At 31.8% G+C, this 13,506-nt stretch overlaps 1 protein-coding gene across 1 annotated transcript in view; it reads left to right on the top strand.

The window, feature by feature from the left end:
* Nucleotides 1-13,506, top strand: part of rundc3b (RUN domain containing 3b) — a 31,603-nt gene that overhangs the window by 14,259 nt on the left and 3,838 nt on the right. Inside the window, exons 5-10 of the mRNA XM_073847146.1 lie at nt 1,638-1,727; nt 2,000-2,080; nt 2,163-2,334; nt 4,715-4,872; nt 12,534-12,680; nt 13,274-13,401. Of these exons, the coding sequence (XP_073703247.1) occupies nt 1,638-1,727; nt 2,000-2,080; nt 2,163-2,334; nt 4,715-4,872; nt 12,534-12,680; nt 13,274-13,401 (776 nt within the window). The remainder of the gene's footprint in view (nt 1-1,637; nt 1,728-1,999; nt 2,081-2,162; nt 2,335-4,714; nt 4,873-12,533; nt 12,681-13,273; nt 13,402-13,506) is intronic.

Genomic DNA, 13,506 nt, shown 5'->3' with positions numbered 1-13,506 from the left:
CACACACACACACATTAAATTTGATTGCAGGCTGTTTGTGGTAAAATCTTTTAATGGGTCTCTATTGTCAACCTCTCCACAACACTGATTGTTTAAACATGGTGACTTCACTGACATAAAAACAGCATGGCATGACTTATTTAGCGAAATATTGAGTCTAAATAAATGTGTAAGTTTGTTTATTTAGCTTTAAAATGTATTTAAGTTTTAGTAAATTTAGTACTCCAACTTTTATTTCACACAAGTTCCAATGCAACATTTCCTACTTCAGTTTTACTTTTCATTTTAATTTTAGTTTCATGTTAATTTTAGTTTACATTTTTGCAATTTTGTTAAGTGCTTTTGTCATTTTTAGTAGTTTTCAAATATTTTTATTTAGCTTAAATTAGTTTCAGTTTTCATTTTAATTTTATTTCTTTTAGTTTAGAATTTAGTCATTTTGCTTATTTAGCTTCAAATTATTTCTTTCAGTTTTAACTTTTATTTCAGATACAACATTTCCAATTTTACGTTTTAACTTTAATTTTAGTTTTTGTTCATTTTAATTTACGTTTTAGCGATTTGTTTTATATTTTCATTTAGTTTAAATTTGTTTATTTCAGTTTTCATTTTCATTTTAGTTTCATGTTAATTTTCGTTTGTTTTAGCCATTTTGTTATGTGCTTCTGTCATTTTTTTTAGTTATTTAATATTTTTATTTAGCTTAAATGTATGTTTATTTCAGTTTTCATTTTAATTTTAGTTTATTGTTTTAGTTTAGAATTGAGTAATTTTGTTTATTTAGCTTTAAACTATATTTATTTCAGTTTTAGTAAATTTAATACTTCAACTTTTATTTCAGATAAGTACCAGTGCAACATTTTAAATTGTCTGTTTTAGTTATCTTTTTATTTTAGTTATAGTAAATTTCAGTTTACATTTTAGCAATGTTATTATGTGCTTTTGTTTTTATTTTATTCAGTTTTAGTTTTAGGAATTTTAGTAGTTCAACTTATTTTAATTATTATTATTTTTTTTTTTAAATATACATATATTTTTTATTTCATATTTATATAAATTATTTAATTGAATATTATTTTTAATAGTTTTTGAAATAATACTGAAATAAAAGCAGCACGGTATGACTTATTTAGCAAAATATAGAGTTAAAAAAAGTTCTTTATTATTATTATTATTATTATTATAATTTATAGAAAATATACACTACCATTTAAAAGTGTAGGGCTGGTAAATTTTTTAAAAGTTTTTTATGGTCCCCAATGCTGTTGTTTTTTTTTTTTAAAAGCAAAAATATAATAAAAAAAGTAAAATTGTGAAATATTTTTTATTATTTAAAATAACCATTTTGTATTTTAATATATTTTAAAATGTAATTTATTTCTGTGATGCAATGCTGAATTTTTAGCATCATTACTCCAGTGCTTAGTGTCACATGATCCTTCAGAAATCATTCTAATATGCTAATTTGCTGCACAAAAACATTTTTTATTAATATTTAAAGTTGAAAACAGTCGTGCTGCTTAAGTCTTTGTCACCTTTGAACAATTTAAAGTATTAATTTCTTTAAAAAATACAAAAGTGCTGCTAATTGTTTCTCTCTGGTCTTTTTTGTGTGTTGTCTTGTGTTTGTTTGTCAGGAGGTTTTATGAAGAGGGGGCTGTAGTTCTGGGTGAGGAGGCGGGGCTTCTAGCAGACACACTGATTGGACTGAATGCCATTGACTTCAGGTACATTCATGTTCATTCACTTCCTTTCCGTGGGTGGCAGTGACATTCAACCGTGTCGCAGCAGGACAGGATGCTGATCATTCATTATATGGGTGGTGCTCTATAAACACCTGCTGACACAAGCCACACACACACACATATATAAATGCTGAGAACAGCCTCCGTATTGTTTTGTAGGATCATAGCTTTCCATAACACTGCCACAGTGACATTCTAATCAAATAAAGTGCATTTGTTGGGCTTAAGCTGATATTTTCATTCTTGATTGACAGCTTTTGTCTGAAAGGGGAGGGGCTTGATGAGAGCTGTCCTGTCGTCATTGACTACACGCCGTACCTTAAATTCACACAAACGTAAGAACGTAATAATACATATTAAACATGTTGGCATTGTGGACATGCTGTAGATTGAATATTATACATGTGTGTGCTGTAGATCTGACAGCATCAGCAGCGATGAGGAGGAAATGAGAACACTGGGCAGCAGCGGCAGTGAAGCAGGCACTCCTGAATCCCACATGGCTGCTAGTCTAATGGCCGATCAGAGCACCTGGTATAGCAAGAGCAAAAGATTAGAGCAGAAATACAGAGTCGTGCTGGAACAGAAGGTGAGGACGACTAATAATCGTCTTGTTTTTGCAGTATGCATAGCCTGCTGGATGCAGTTTGCTGATTTTTTGCCAAATTGCTTAGTACACAACCAGAGCACACTGTGAGCTTTGCTTTTTTCTTGGTTTTAATTTTCTGTGCATTAAAATCAACCTTTGAGCATTATGCATTGAAGAAATCTGTTTAAATTCACCATTTTGTGAAACATACATGCTCACCAAGCCAGCATTTATTTAATCAAAAATACAGTAGTATTTAAAAATATTTTTACCGTTTCAAATTAATTAAATATGCTTTTTTCCCTGGTTTAATGTGTATGTTTTTTTTTAATAGTTCATCATTTTAAAATGGAAAGCATTAAAACAGAAAAAAAGTTTTAATTCATTTGTAATTGTAAAAATATTTGATTTCATACTCAAAAAATTTTTTATTAAAGGTATTCATAAATATTTTTGAAAACCCTGATGCATTTTAATAGTAATTCATGATTTTAAAATTGAATAAAAAAAAATAAAAAAAATTAAAACTAAGTTTTTTTAATTAATTTGAAATTTAAATAACATTTAATGATTTAGTGCTCAATTTTTAAATTACAGTTAAAAACAGCTGTTCAATATTTTTGTGAAAACCATGACAGATTTCAATAGTAATTCATCATTTTAAAAACGAAATGAAAAAAACATTAAAACAGAAAAGCTTTTTAAATAATTTGAAACTGTAAAAATATTTGGTGAAAATGCTAAATAGTTTATCATTCTAAAATGGAATTTAAAATAAAATTTACAGAAAAACAGAAAAACGTTTTTATTCATTTGGAATTGTAAAAAATATTTGGTGATTTCATGCTCGAAACACATTTTTTTTTATTAATGTTGAAAACCCTGATGCATTTTAATAGTAATTCATCATTTTAAAATAGAATTTAAAATAAAAAAAACATTAAAACTGATTTTTTATTCATTTGAAATTGGAAAAATATTTGATGATTTGGTACAATTTAATTAAAAGCTGTTTAATTTTTTGTGAAACCACTGATGCTTTTCAATTGTAATTCGTCATTTTAAAATAAAATAATAATAACAAACATTAAAACAGAAACAGTTTTTAATTAATTAATTTGAAACTGTAAAAATATTTAATGATTTGGTGTTCAGAAAAACCCATTTAATTTATTAATCTTGAAAACAGCTTTTTAAAATTTTTTAATGAAAACCCTGATGCATTTCAATAGTAATTCATTATTTTAAAATAGAATTTAAAATAAAAAACATTAAATTAAAAAGTTTTTAATTCATTTGAAATTGTACAAATTTTTAATGATTTGGTGTTAAAAACATTTTTTTTAATTCATTTTGAAAACAGCTGTTTAATATTTTTGTGAAAACCCTGATGCATTTGCGTAGTACTTTTATTAAATTAAAATAGAATTGAAAACAAAAACAAAAAAACATTTTGAAAGCATGTTGAAAACAGCTGTTTAATATGTTTGTGAAAACGCTGATGCATTTTAATAGTTATTCTTTATTTTAAAATAGAATTTAAAATAACATAAAATAAAATAAACATTAAAACAAAAGTTTTTTAATAGTTTTGATTAGTTACAAATATTTGGTGCTCAAAAAACATTTCTTTTTTTTAAGTTGAAAATAGCTGTTTAATATATTTGTGAAAACCCATCATTTTAAAATAGATTTTAAAAAACAAACAAACAAACAAAACATTAAAACAAAAAGTTTTTTGGATTAATATGAAATTGTAAAATTATCTGGTGATTTGATGATTTGATGCTCAAAAAAACATTTTTTTTTAAAAATGTTGAAAACAGCTGTGTGAAAACCCTGATGCATTTGAATAGAAAAAGTTAAAAAGAATAGTGTTTATTTGAAATACACTTTTGGTCTATTTAATGCATCCTTGTTCAATAAAATTAATTTCTTTAAAACAAAACACTTTTTTTCATATTAAATTGAATCTTTTATCTTCATCACCATAAGTATGTAATTTAATTCATAATTTGTTTAATTCTAAAGTATTAAACAAATGTTACAAAATGTGTTACAAAATTCTTAAATTATTTTTAAAATTGCCATAAGTTTTCATTTCATTTCATGGGCATATGCAGTTAGCAGTACACTAGTTTTCCATGTCCAGTGTGATGAACTCTGAATGTTAAACTGAGCGTGAATATTTCTAGATCAGTGATTTCTCGGTGCTTCTGAGTACGTCTCATTTGAAGTATCTAATCTGACACCCTCAAATCTGTGCTGATGAGCGGATGAGTCAGTCAGGTGTGTTAGATAAGAGAGACATCCTGGGGGGACCCAGGAGCAAGACTAGCAAATACTGACACAGATCGCATGAATTATTATAATTGTTTAGGGTTATCTGGAGGAGCTGGTGCGTCTGAGGGAAGCTCAACTCTCTGAGTCTGTCTCTCAGAATAAATCTCTACTGCAGCGGCTCACAGACACCGAAATCAGCCACAAACTGGAGAAAGAACAACTGGAGATCATCATCCTGGAGCTGCAGGATCAGCTGTAAGTTTGAACCAGGGCTAATTTAGTATTGTATATATGTGACCCTGGACCACAAGTATTAAGTAGCACAGGTGTATTTGCAGCAATAGCCAAAAATACACCGTATGGTTCAAAATAATAGATTTTTCTTTTATGCCAAAAATCATTAGATAAGTAAAGAAGATAATTTGTAAATTTGTAAATTTCCTACTGTAAAAATATCAAAACCAAATTTTTGATTAGTAATATGTATTGCTCAGAACTTTATTTGGACAACTTTAAAGACAATTTTCTCAATATTTAGATTTTTTTTGCACCCTCAGATTCTAGATTTTCAAATAGTTGTATCTCTGCCAAATGTTGTCCTATCCTAACAAACCATACAAAAATGGAAAGCTTGTGCAGCTTTAGTAATTTGCAAAAATGTACCATTATGACTGGTTTTGTGGTCCAGAATCACACACGTATATGTATATGTGTGTGTGTGTGTGTGTGCGTGTGTGTAATTATCACCTTTTTTATACTGTATATGCACTATATTTTAAATGTGTAAGCTTGTAATTTCAATACAATACATTTTTTATGCACTTTTATATATGGGTCAAAGACGTTAAGATGTCTACATCAAACGAAATGTACGAAAGTGTTTTTACAACCATAGAAAGCACATTAATTGTAAGTAAAGTGTCTACTTTTAGTTTCAATTACGTTGTTGGAGAATAAAATGTTAAAATTTGGTTGAAACAATGTTGCATTGTCATTCAGTGTAACACAGTATTTATGTAAAAATTCAAACAACAGGCATATTCTGACTTGAATAATGGAGCATATTAAACTTCATTGTGTTTTAAATGAGTAAAAAAGTCTTAGTGACAAATAAGCAAAACCTATGATAGTGGCAAAGTTTAAAAATGTAGAAATCCAACCAATTAGTATTTGAGGTAAATATAATTAATCTTTTAATATGTCATAAATAGATTTTTGATGTAAATATGCCAAACAAGATTGTTTACACTGAATGACATTTTAGTGGGTGTCTTCTGTAAATTAGGGAAAATGTATTATAATTATTTCTCAAAAAAACAAAAATGCTATTGCATTAAACATAAGTTTTTTTTTAGTTTTTTTGTTTTTGGAAAAACAACAATTTAAACAGTATTACACTCATTGTTTTTATGCTTAAGGCCTTTTTCATCTTAGACCCATATATATATTCAATATTCAGTGTTAATTTTTTTATTACAGTAAATTAATTTTTGTTTTGTGCTCTTGGATTTTTTTTTAAGCTTCTTTTTTTGTTTTTAGCTTTAATTTGTCCATTAAAGGTTTCGTTTTAGTGATTTTAGTTCTCCAATGTAAAATTATTTGATTTCAGTCAGGTACTTTTTTTTTTTAATTAAAAAAGTTGAACTGTTTAGTCTATTTTATTTTAAATTTATTCAACTATCCACAACAGTTTTAATAGTTTTAGTTGGGGTTATTTCATAAATACAAATTCTGTCGTTAATTACTCACCCTAATGTCAACGCAACGTTCAAGACCTAGAAAGGTACTAAAAAAATAGTCCATGTGACATCAGTGATTTAACTGTAATTTACTGAAGCTCCGAGAATACTGTTTGTGCTAAAGAAAACAAAAATATTGACTTTATTTAACAATTATTGCCACTGATGTCACATGGACTATTTAATCGATGTCCTTACTACCTTTTTGGGCCTTGAACATGGTAGTTGCTTTGCTGTCTATGCAGGGTCAGACAGCTCTCGGATTTCATCAATATATCTTAATTTGTGTTTTGAAGATGAATGAAGGTTGGGTTTGGAACGACATGAGGGTGAGTATATAATGACAAAATTAAAATTTTTAGGTAAACTATAGGTGAATACTTATGGCAAGCTCACATTTTGAACTTGATTAAACTTAATTGTGATTGGTTGGTGAATATGACACTGTATTTCATGTGGAATGCTGCATGCAAAACTGGCACAACTGTTTTAGTAAACTGCCAGTGTGAGTATGATTCATACTCATGGAAATGTGCTGTTGCAGAGGGGGAAAGGTTAATTATCTGTGCAGTGTGGTATCATTTATCATCTGATATTATCTGCGCTGTGTAGCAGAAGAACGGTTAATCTTTAGTGTTTTCCGTGGCTGCTGAGTGTCAGTACGGATGATGTCTGCATGTTTCCTGCCTCCTGAGTCCTCCGATTCGTTTCTCCTCTCATTCAGTCAGACAGCTGGAGTTCACGGTTCAACTGAGCTCTGGAGATTCGTCTGCTCGAGGAGACGTCAGAAGCCCGACCAGAGCAGGGTTGCTATGGAGACAGACGCAAATAAGTTAATAGATGATTGCAGCGTGTAAGCGGAGAGAGGATTTGATCGATGGATGAGGGGGAATGAATGAAAGACTAGAGGAGAGACTGATGCGAGAATGCTGTTTGTTTGCATGTACTTTTTTGGCACTTGTTTATATAGTACAAACAGATTAGTTTTTATTTAGTACTGACCTGAATAAGATATTTCACATAAAAGACCACAAGTCCACAAGAGAAAATAATAGTTGAATATAAAAAAAAGACCCCATTCAAACGTTTATATAGCCTACACTTGATTCTTAATGCTGTGTTGTTACCTGAATGATCAACAGCTGTGTTTTTTTGTGAGTCTCTTGTTTGTCCCGAACAGTTAAACTGCACACTGTTCTTCAGAAAAATCCTTTAGGTCCCACAAATTATTTGGTTTTTAAGCATTTTTGTGTATTTGAACCCTTTTTGAGATCCATCTTTTCACAACTGAGGGACTCACATGCAACTATTACAGAAGGTTCAAACGCTCACTGATGCTACAGAACGAAACACAATGCATTAAGAGCCAGGGGGTGAAAACTTTTAAATGGAATGAAGATGTTTACATCTTTCTTATTTTGCCAAAATATTTTTTTTTATTATTTAGTACTGCCCTTCAGGAGCTACAGAAGATTCTTACATGTTTCCCAGAAGACAAAATCAGTTAAATAAGTTACCCTGATCTTCAAATTTAAAAAAGTTTACACCCCCCTGGCTTTTAATGCGTCATGTTTCCTTCTGAAGCATCAGTGAACATTTGAAACTTTTGTAATAGTTGCATATGAGTCCCTCTGTTGTCCTCAGTGTGAAAAGATGCATCTCAAAATCACACAGTCATTGTTGGAAAGAGTTCAAATACACCAAAATTCTGAAAAACCACAGGATTTGTGGGACCTGAAGGATTTTTCTGAAGAACAGCGGGCAGTTTAACTGTTCAGGACAAACAAGGGATTCATCTCTACACATTATTCAAAAGTTTGGGGTTTGAAAATTTGCATTAACTGTCAAAAATTGACAGCGAATACTTATATTTCAAGTAAATGCTGTTGTTTTGAGTTTTCTATTCTGAAATCCAGAAAAATACCACAGTTTCCACAAAAATATTAAACAGCACAACAAGTTCATGTGACACTGAAGACTGGAGTAATGATGCTAAAAATACAGCTTTGCATCCTATGAATAAATGGCATGACACAAAACACTTCTTTTAATTTGTAATAATATTTCTCAATATTAATGTTTTTACTATATTTTTGATTAAATAAACAACAGACATCTTTAAAAAACATTTTAAAAATCCTGCCAACCCCAAACTTTTGAACAGTATTGTACACTATGCGGGGTGCAAGTTAGTGTTCCATTTTGGTCATCTGGTTTAATCTGGAAAGACATCGCTCATGGCAGAGGTTGGTCTGTGTTTAATTGGATTTTGATGGTTATTCGCTGCGTTGCAAAAATAGAACAGGTTTTTAATCTGTGTCTGGCAATAGCTGCATGAAGTTATAAAAGAGAAACTTTTTAAGCAGACTTGTTTATCTAAGTAGATACAAGTATACCTCTGTCCATGAGAAGCTGTTTGTGTTTCTCTGTATCAGCTGCTGTGGACCATCTGGGCGAATCAATACAGATGTCCGTGAGTGTTTGCAGACCACTATTAGTGATTTTTCAGCTGAGTAGTCACTTTTGAAATCCAATTGCTGAGGTTAAAGACTCTGTTTATGGATGAGAACATTTCCAAATATTAAGCTTTGATCAGTGACTTGTTGATAAAGATGGATTTTAGAGAAGGTTTGAGCAATTGTAGGTGAAAATTTAGACAATGCAGGTTGATTTCTTACTGTAAAAATTAGGGCTGCACAAAGGTTAAACGGATAGTTTACCCAAATATGTCATTATTTACTCACCCTCATGTCATTCCAAACCTGTTAGACCTTTGTTCATCTTCATAGGACAAATTAAGATATTTTTGATGAAATCCGAGGGCATTCAAGGTGTTTAAAGCCCCAAAAGGTGATAATGACATTGATAAAATAGTCCATGTGGTTCATCCATAATTTTGTGTGTCGTGGTACTCTCATGTCAAAGACTAACATGGAAGAGAATAAATTGTTAAATGAAGTTGTTATTTTTGTTTTCTTTGCAAACAAAAAGTATTCTTGTCGCTTCATAAAATTATGGTTGAACCACTGATGTCACATGGACTAATGTAATGATGTCCTTACTACCTTTCTGGGCCTTGACATCAGTTGCGTCATTGTCTATGCAGGGTCAAAAAACTCAGATTTCATCAAAAATATCTTAATTTGCATTCTAAAGATGAACAACGATCTTACAGGTTTGAAATGACATGAGTATTTAATGACGGAATTTCCATTTTTGGGTGAACTATCCCTTTAAACTGGTGATCATGATTATTTTGCTCTAAAAAAAATAATGTCCCGATTGCTCCACAAATGCAAATTCGTGCAGACTGTGATACTTGTAATCTTTTTTTCTTTTAGCCATTTTCATCTTTGAAATGGCTAAACACTGACAACAGAAGTGGCTAGGTAGTTTTTTGCTGATTTACATTACAAAAATTGGTAAAATCTTAATTGTAAGAAGCCTCTTTGAAAAGGTCAAATTGTTTAATTCCAAATATTAATTCCAGTAAATCCAAATTATGTAATGTTTTACTTTGTACATAGCATAGAGGCTGCCTAAGTGCATTTATTCAGTGACCTCAATTGCAAACAATATGGTTGAGATTTATGTTTGGCTTTATTGCAGCTGTCAGCGAGAAGATTTGCTCACAGCAGCAAACAGCACAAGTGGCCTTATGAAGGAATGCAGACAGTCTGTATGCCACTTTCATTTGAGCAGATTATCTTAATGGAGATTGCTAAACTCTTACATATACAGTGCCTTGTGAAAGTATTCATATCCCTTCATTTTTTTCACATTTTGTTCTTTTGCAGCCTTATGTTAAACTTCTTCAAATTACTTTTTTTCCACATCAATCTACACTCCATACACCATAATGGCAAAGCAAAAAAACAGGTTTTTAACATCTTTAGAAATGTATTAAAAATAAAAAACTGAAATGATTCCATTGCATAAGTATTCATACCCTTAACTGGGACAGTTGAAATTTTACTCCGAAGCATTCTTATTGCTTCGAGTGAAGTAACCTGTGGCAAATTCAGTTGAATAGGTATGATTTGGAAAGGCACACACCTCTCAAAAAACAGCTGAAAATGCCAAAAACCAAGCCCTGAGTTCAAAAGAACTGCCTGTAGAGCTCAGAAACAGGATTGGATTAAGCCACACATCTAGGGAAGAGTTCAGAAAAAAAAGTCTGCTGCATTGAAGGTTCACAAAAGCACTACCCTCAAAGGAGAAGTTTACTTCCAGAACAAAAAATTACAGATAATGTACTCACCCTGTCATCCAAAATATTCATGTCTTTCTTTCTTCAGTCGTAAAGAAATTTTGTTTTTTGAGGAAAACACTTCAGGATTTTTCTTCATATAGTGGACTTCAGTGGTACCCCGAGTTTGAACTTCCAAAATGCAGTTGTAAACAGTCCCTGCCAAGGAAAAAGGGTCATATCTATAACGATCGGTTATTTTCATTAAAATGAACTTGCTCATCTTGTCTTGCTCTCCCTGAACTGTTTTTTTTACCGGTTCAAGACGGTTAGGGTAATGTCAAAAAACTTCCATCTCATGTTCTCCCTCAACTTCGAAAAACAGTCCTACATCACTGTTTTACCTTTTTTGTTAAGGGTGTTTGATCTTGTTTGCATGTTCACTTTGCAAAGACTGGGTTGGTACTTCTGTAGCGATGTAGGATGATTTTGAAATAATTTTTGAAGTAGAGGGAGAAAATACAATGGGAGTTTTTCCGACATACCCTAACTGTCTTAACCCAGAATGCACAGAGAGCAAGACAAGATGACCATTTGAGGCAAGAAAGACCTTTGAGCTTAAAAAGTATTTAAATTGTATTTTTTATATATATAAAAAATAACCAATCCTTTCGCTAGATAAGACACTTCTTCCTCGGCTGGGATCGTTTACAACCGCATTTGGAATCATTTGAAGCCACATTTAAATTGCATTTTGGAAGTTTAAACTCGGCGCACCATATAAATCCATTATATGGAGAAAAATTCTAAAATGTTTTCCTTAAAAACATAATTTCTTTGTGACTGAAGAAAGAAAGACATGAAAATCTTGGATAAATTTGTTCTTGGGGTGAACTTCTCCTTTAATGGAAAAAGTTTGAAACAACCTCTTCCTAGAGCTGGCCTCCTGGCCAAACTGAGCGATTGATGGAGAAGGGCTTTGTTTAGACTGGTGACCAAGAACCTGATGGTTACTCTAGTTGAACTCCATGACCATACATTTATATAGGAGAAACATACAGAAGCACAAACATCAGTGCAACACTCCACAGATCTAGGCTTTAGAGGTGTAGAGATGAGGAGAAGAATGGCAGATAATTGCCAAATGCTGATGTGCAACTTGTTGCATCATACCAAAAAGACTGGAGGCTGTAAAGGTCCTTCAACTAAATACTGAGTTAAGGGTATGAATACTTATGCAATGACCATTTTTTTAAGGTTTTTTTATTTGTAATAAATTTACGAAGTTGTGACAATTCTGTTTTTGCTTTGTCATTATGGTGAAAAAATTAAGGGGTATGAATACTTCCGCAAGGCACTGTATGTTTGTGTGTGTTTTCAGATCATCTGTGCTTTTTTGCAGCTCAGAGAGCATTTGCACATGGTTGTCTGGTTGGGAAGATTAAGCAAAAGACTGGGCAGAAAATGTGTACTTAAATGGAAAGCTCTAGTTTGGAGAATTTGGGGGAAATCATGAAATCTGTCAGCCCTAGCCATGAAAGTGCAAAATAACAGCAATGTCAAATAAAATATGATTTGAATAATTAGCAGGCCAGTATCACAATGATATTTTTTGATTAATAGAGAAAAGCAGCAATCGTGATTCCAATAAATATGCAACAAATTAAAAATAGAGGTTTAAAATTGTACATTTTGGGGTACAATAGCTTGTCGCTGGAGCAGTACCCTTGAAAGGACATCTTTGTACTTTTTTTTTTTACCCCTAATAGGTACAAAAGGTACATATTACTATTCTGAGGTACTAATATGTACCCTATAGGGGTTAAAAAGGTACAAAGATTATCCTTTTAAGGGTACTGCTCCAGCGACAAGCTGTTGTACCCCAAAAGGTACCATTTTAAACCCCCATTTTTCTGTGTGATAGTACATATACTGCATTTTCAGCTTTTTAGTACTGTCCCTTTAAATGATACTGTTTGTTTTTCCAGGACAGTGATGAAGAACCATGACCTTCGCTCCAGACAGGAGCTTACCTCGCACCTGACAAACCAATGGCCCTCACCTGGTGCCTTGGATACCAATGCAGTTGCCTTGGATACGCTCCTGTACAGGAAACGCACAGGACCATGGGAAGAGTACGTGCTTCTGTTTTTGCATTTGGTGAATGTATCCTCTCAGATTACCCACGTCCTTATGAGATACATGCAACTTCACACCTCAAATCAACTAATATTGAATTCCAGTCGAGTTCCTCATGCTCAGCGAATGATCCAGGAAGCAAAGGCTCTCAGGCTGTAGTTTTAGCCCACGTCTGCAGCTCTCAAATCACATTACAGTATTGGCATGCTTCCTACAGAAATCACTCATGTATTGATAACCCACAGAGGTTATTAAATGGGCTGATCTAATTGTAACCCAAACTTTATGCTTCTCATGAAAACATATCATGTTATTTTCAATTATCTGTCATTTTTAAAAGAAAATCTTGATGGTTCTAAAATTAAGCAAAATATAATTTGTAATATTTATAATCAATCATAATAAATCCTAATGATTCAAAAATAGATTTTTTTTAAAGTAAAGGTACATTTTTTTCATATTTTCACATCATAAAAATATTTATGGTTATAAATGTATAAATTTATTTTTCAATATTAAACATTCTTTTTTTTCTTATTTTTGTTCTTTACTTATTTCATGACTTTATTCCATGTGTGTGTGACCACAGGAAGAGCTTCCAGAGTTTGGAGCAGCTTTCTGCGGATATGAGTCTCTCTCAGATGTCTCTGGATCCTGCACAACTAAACACGCACAGTTTGGAGAGCAAGGCAGGACTTACACACTGGCACAGAGAAGGTGTGTGATACATGTGTGTGTGAGTCAGCTGTGGTGACATCATTCTCTGATAACCAGCTCTACTATAGATGATGTCATTTCACAATGGAAGATTCCTTACTCCAC

Source organism: Garra rufa, chromosome 9 (genome assembly GCF_049309525.1).
Source record: "Garra rufa chromosome 9, GarRuf1.0, whole genome shotgun sequence".
Taxonomy (NCBI): Eukaryota; Metazoa; Chordata; class Actinopteri; order Cypriniformes; family Cyprinidae; genus Garra; species Garra rufa.
Note: the sequence above shows the minus strand (reverse complement) of the source record. Positions and strands in the feature narration are given on the sequence as shown.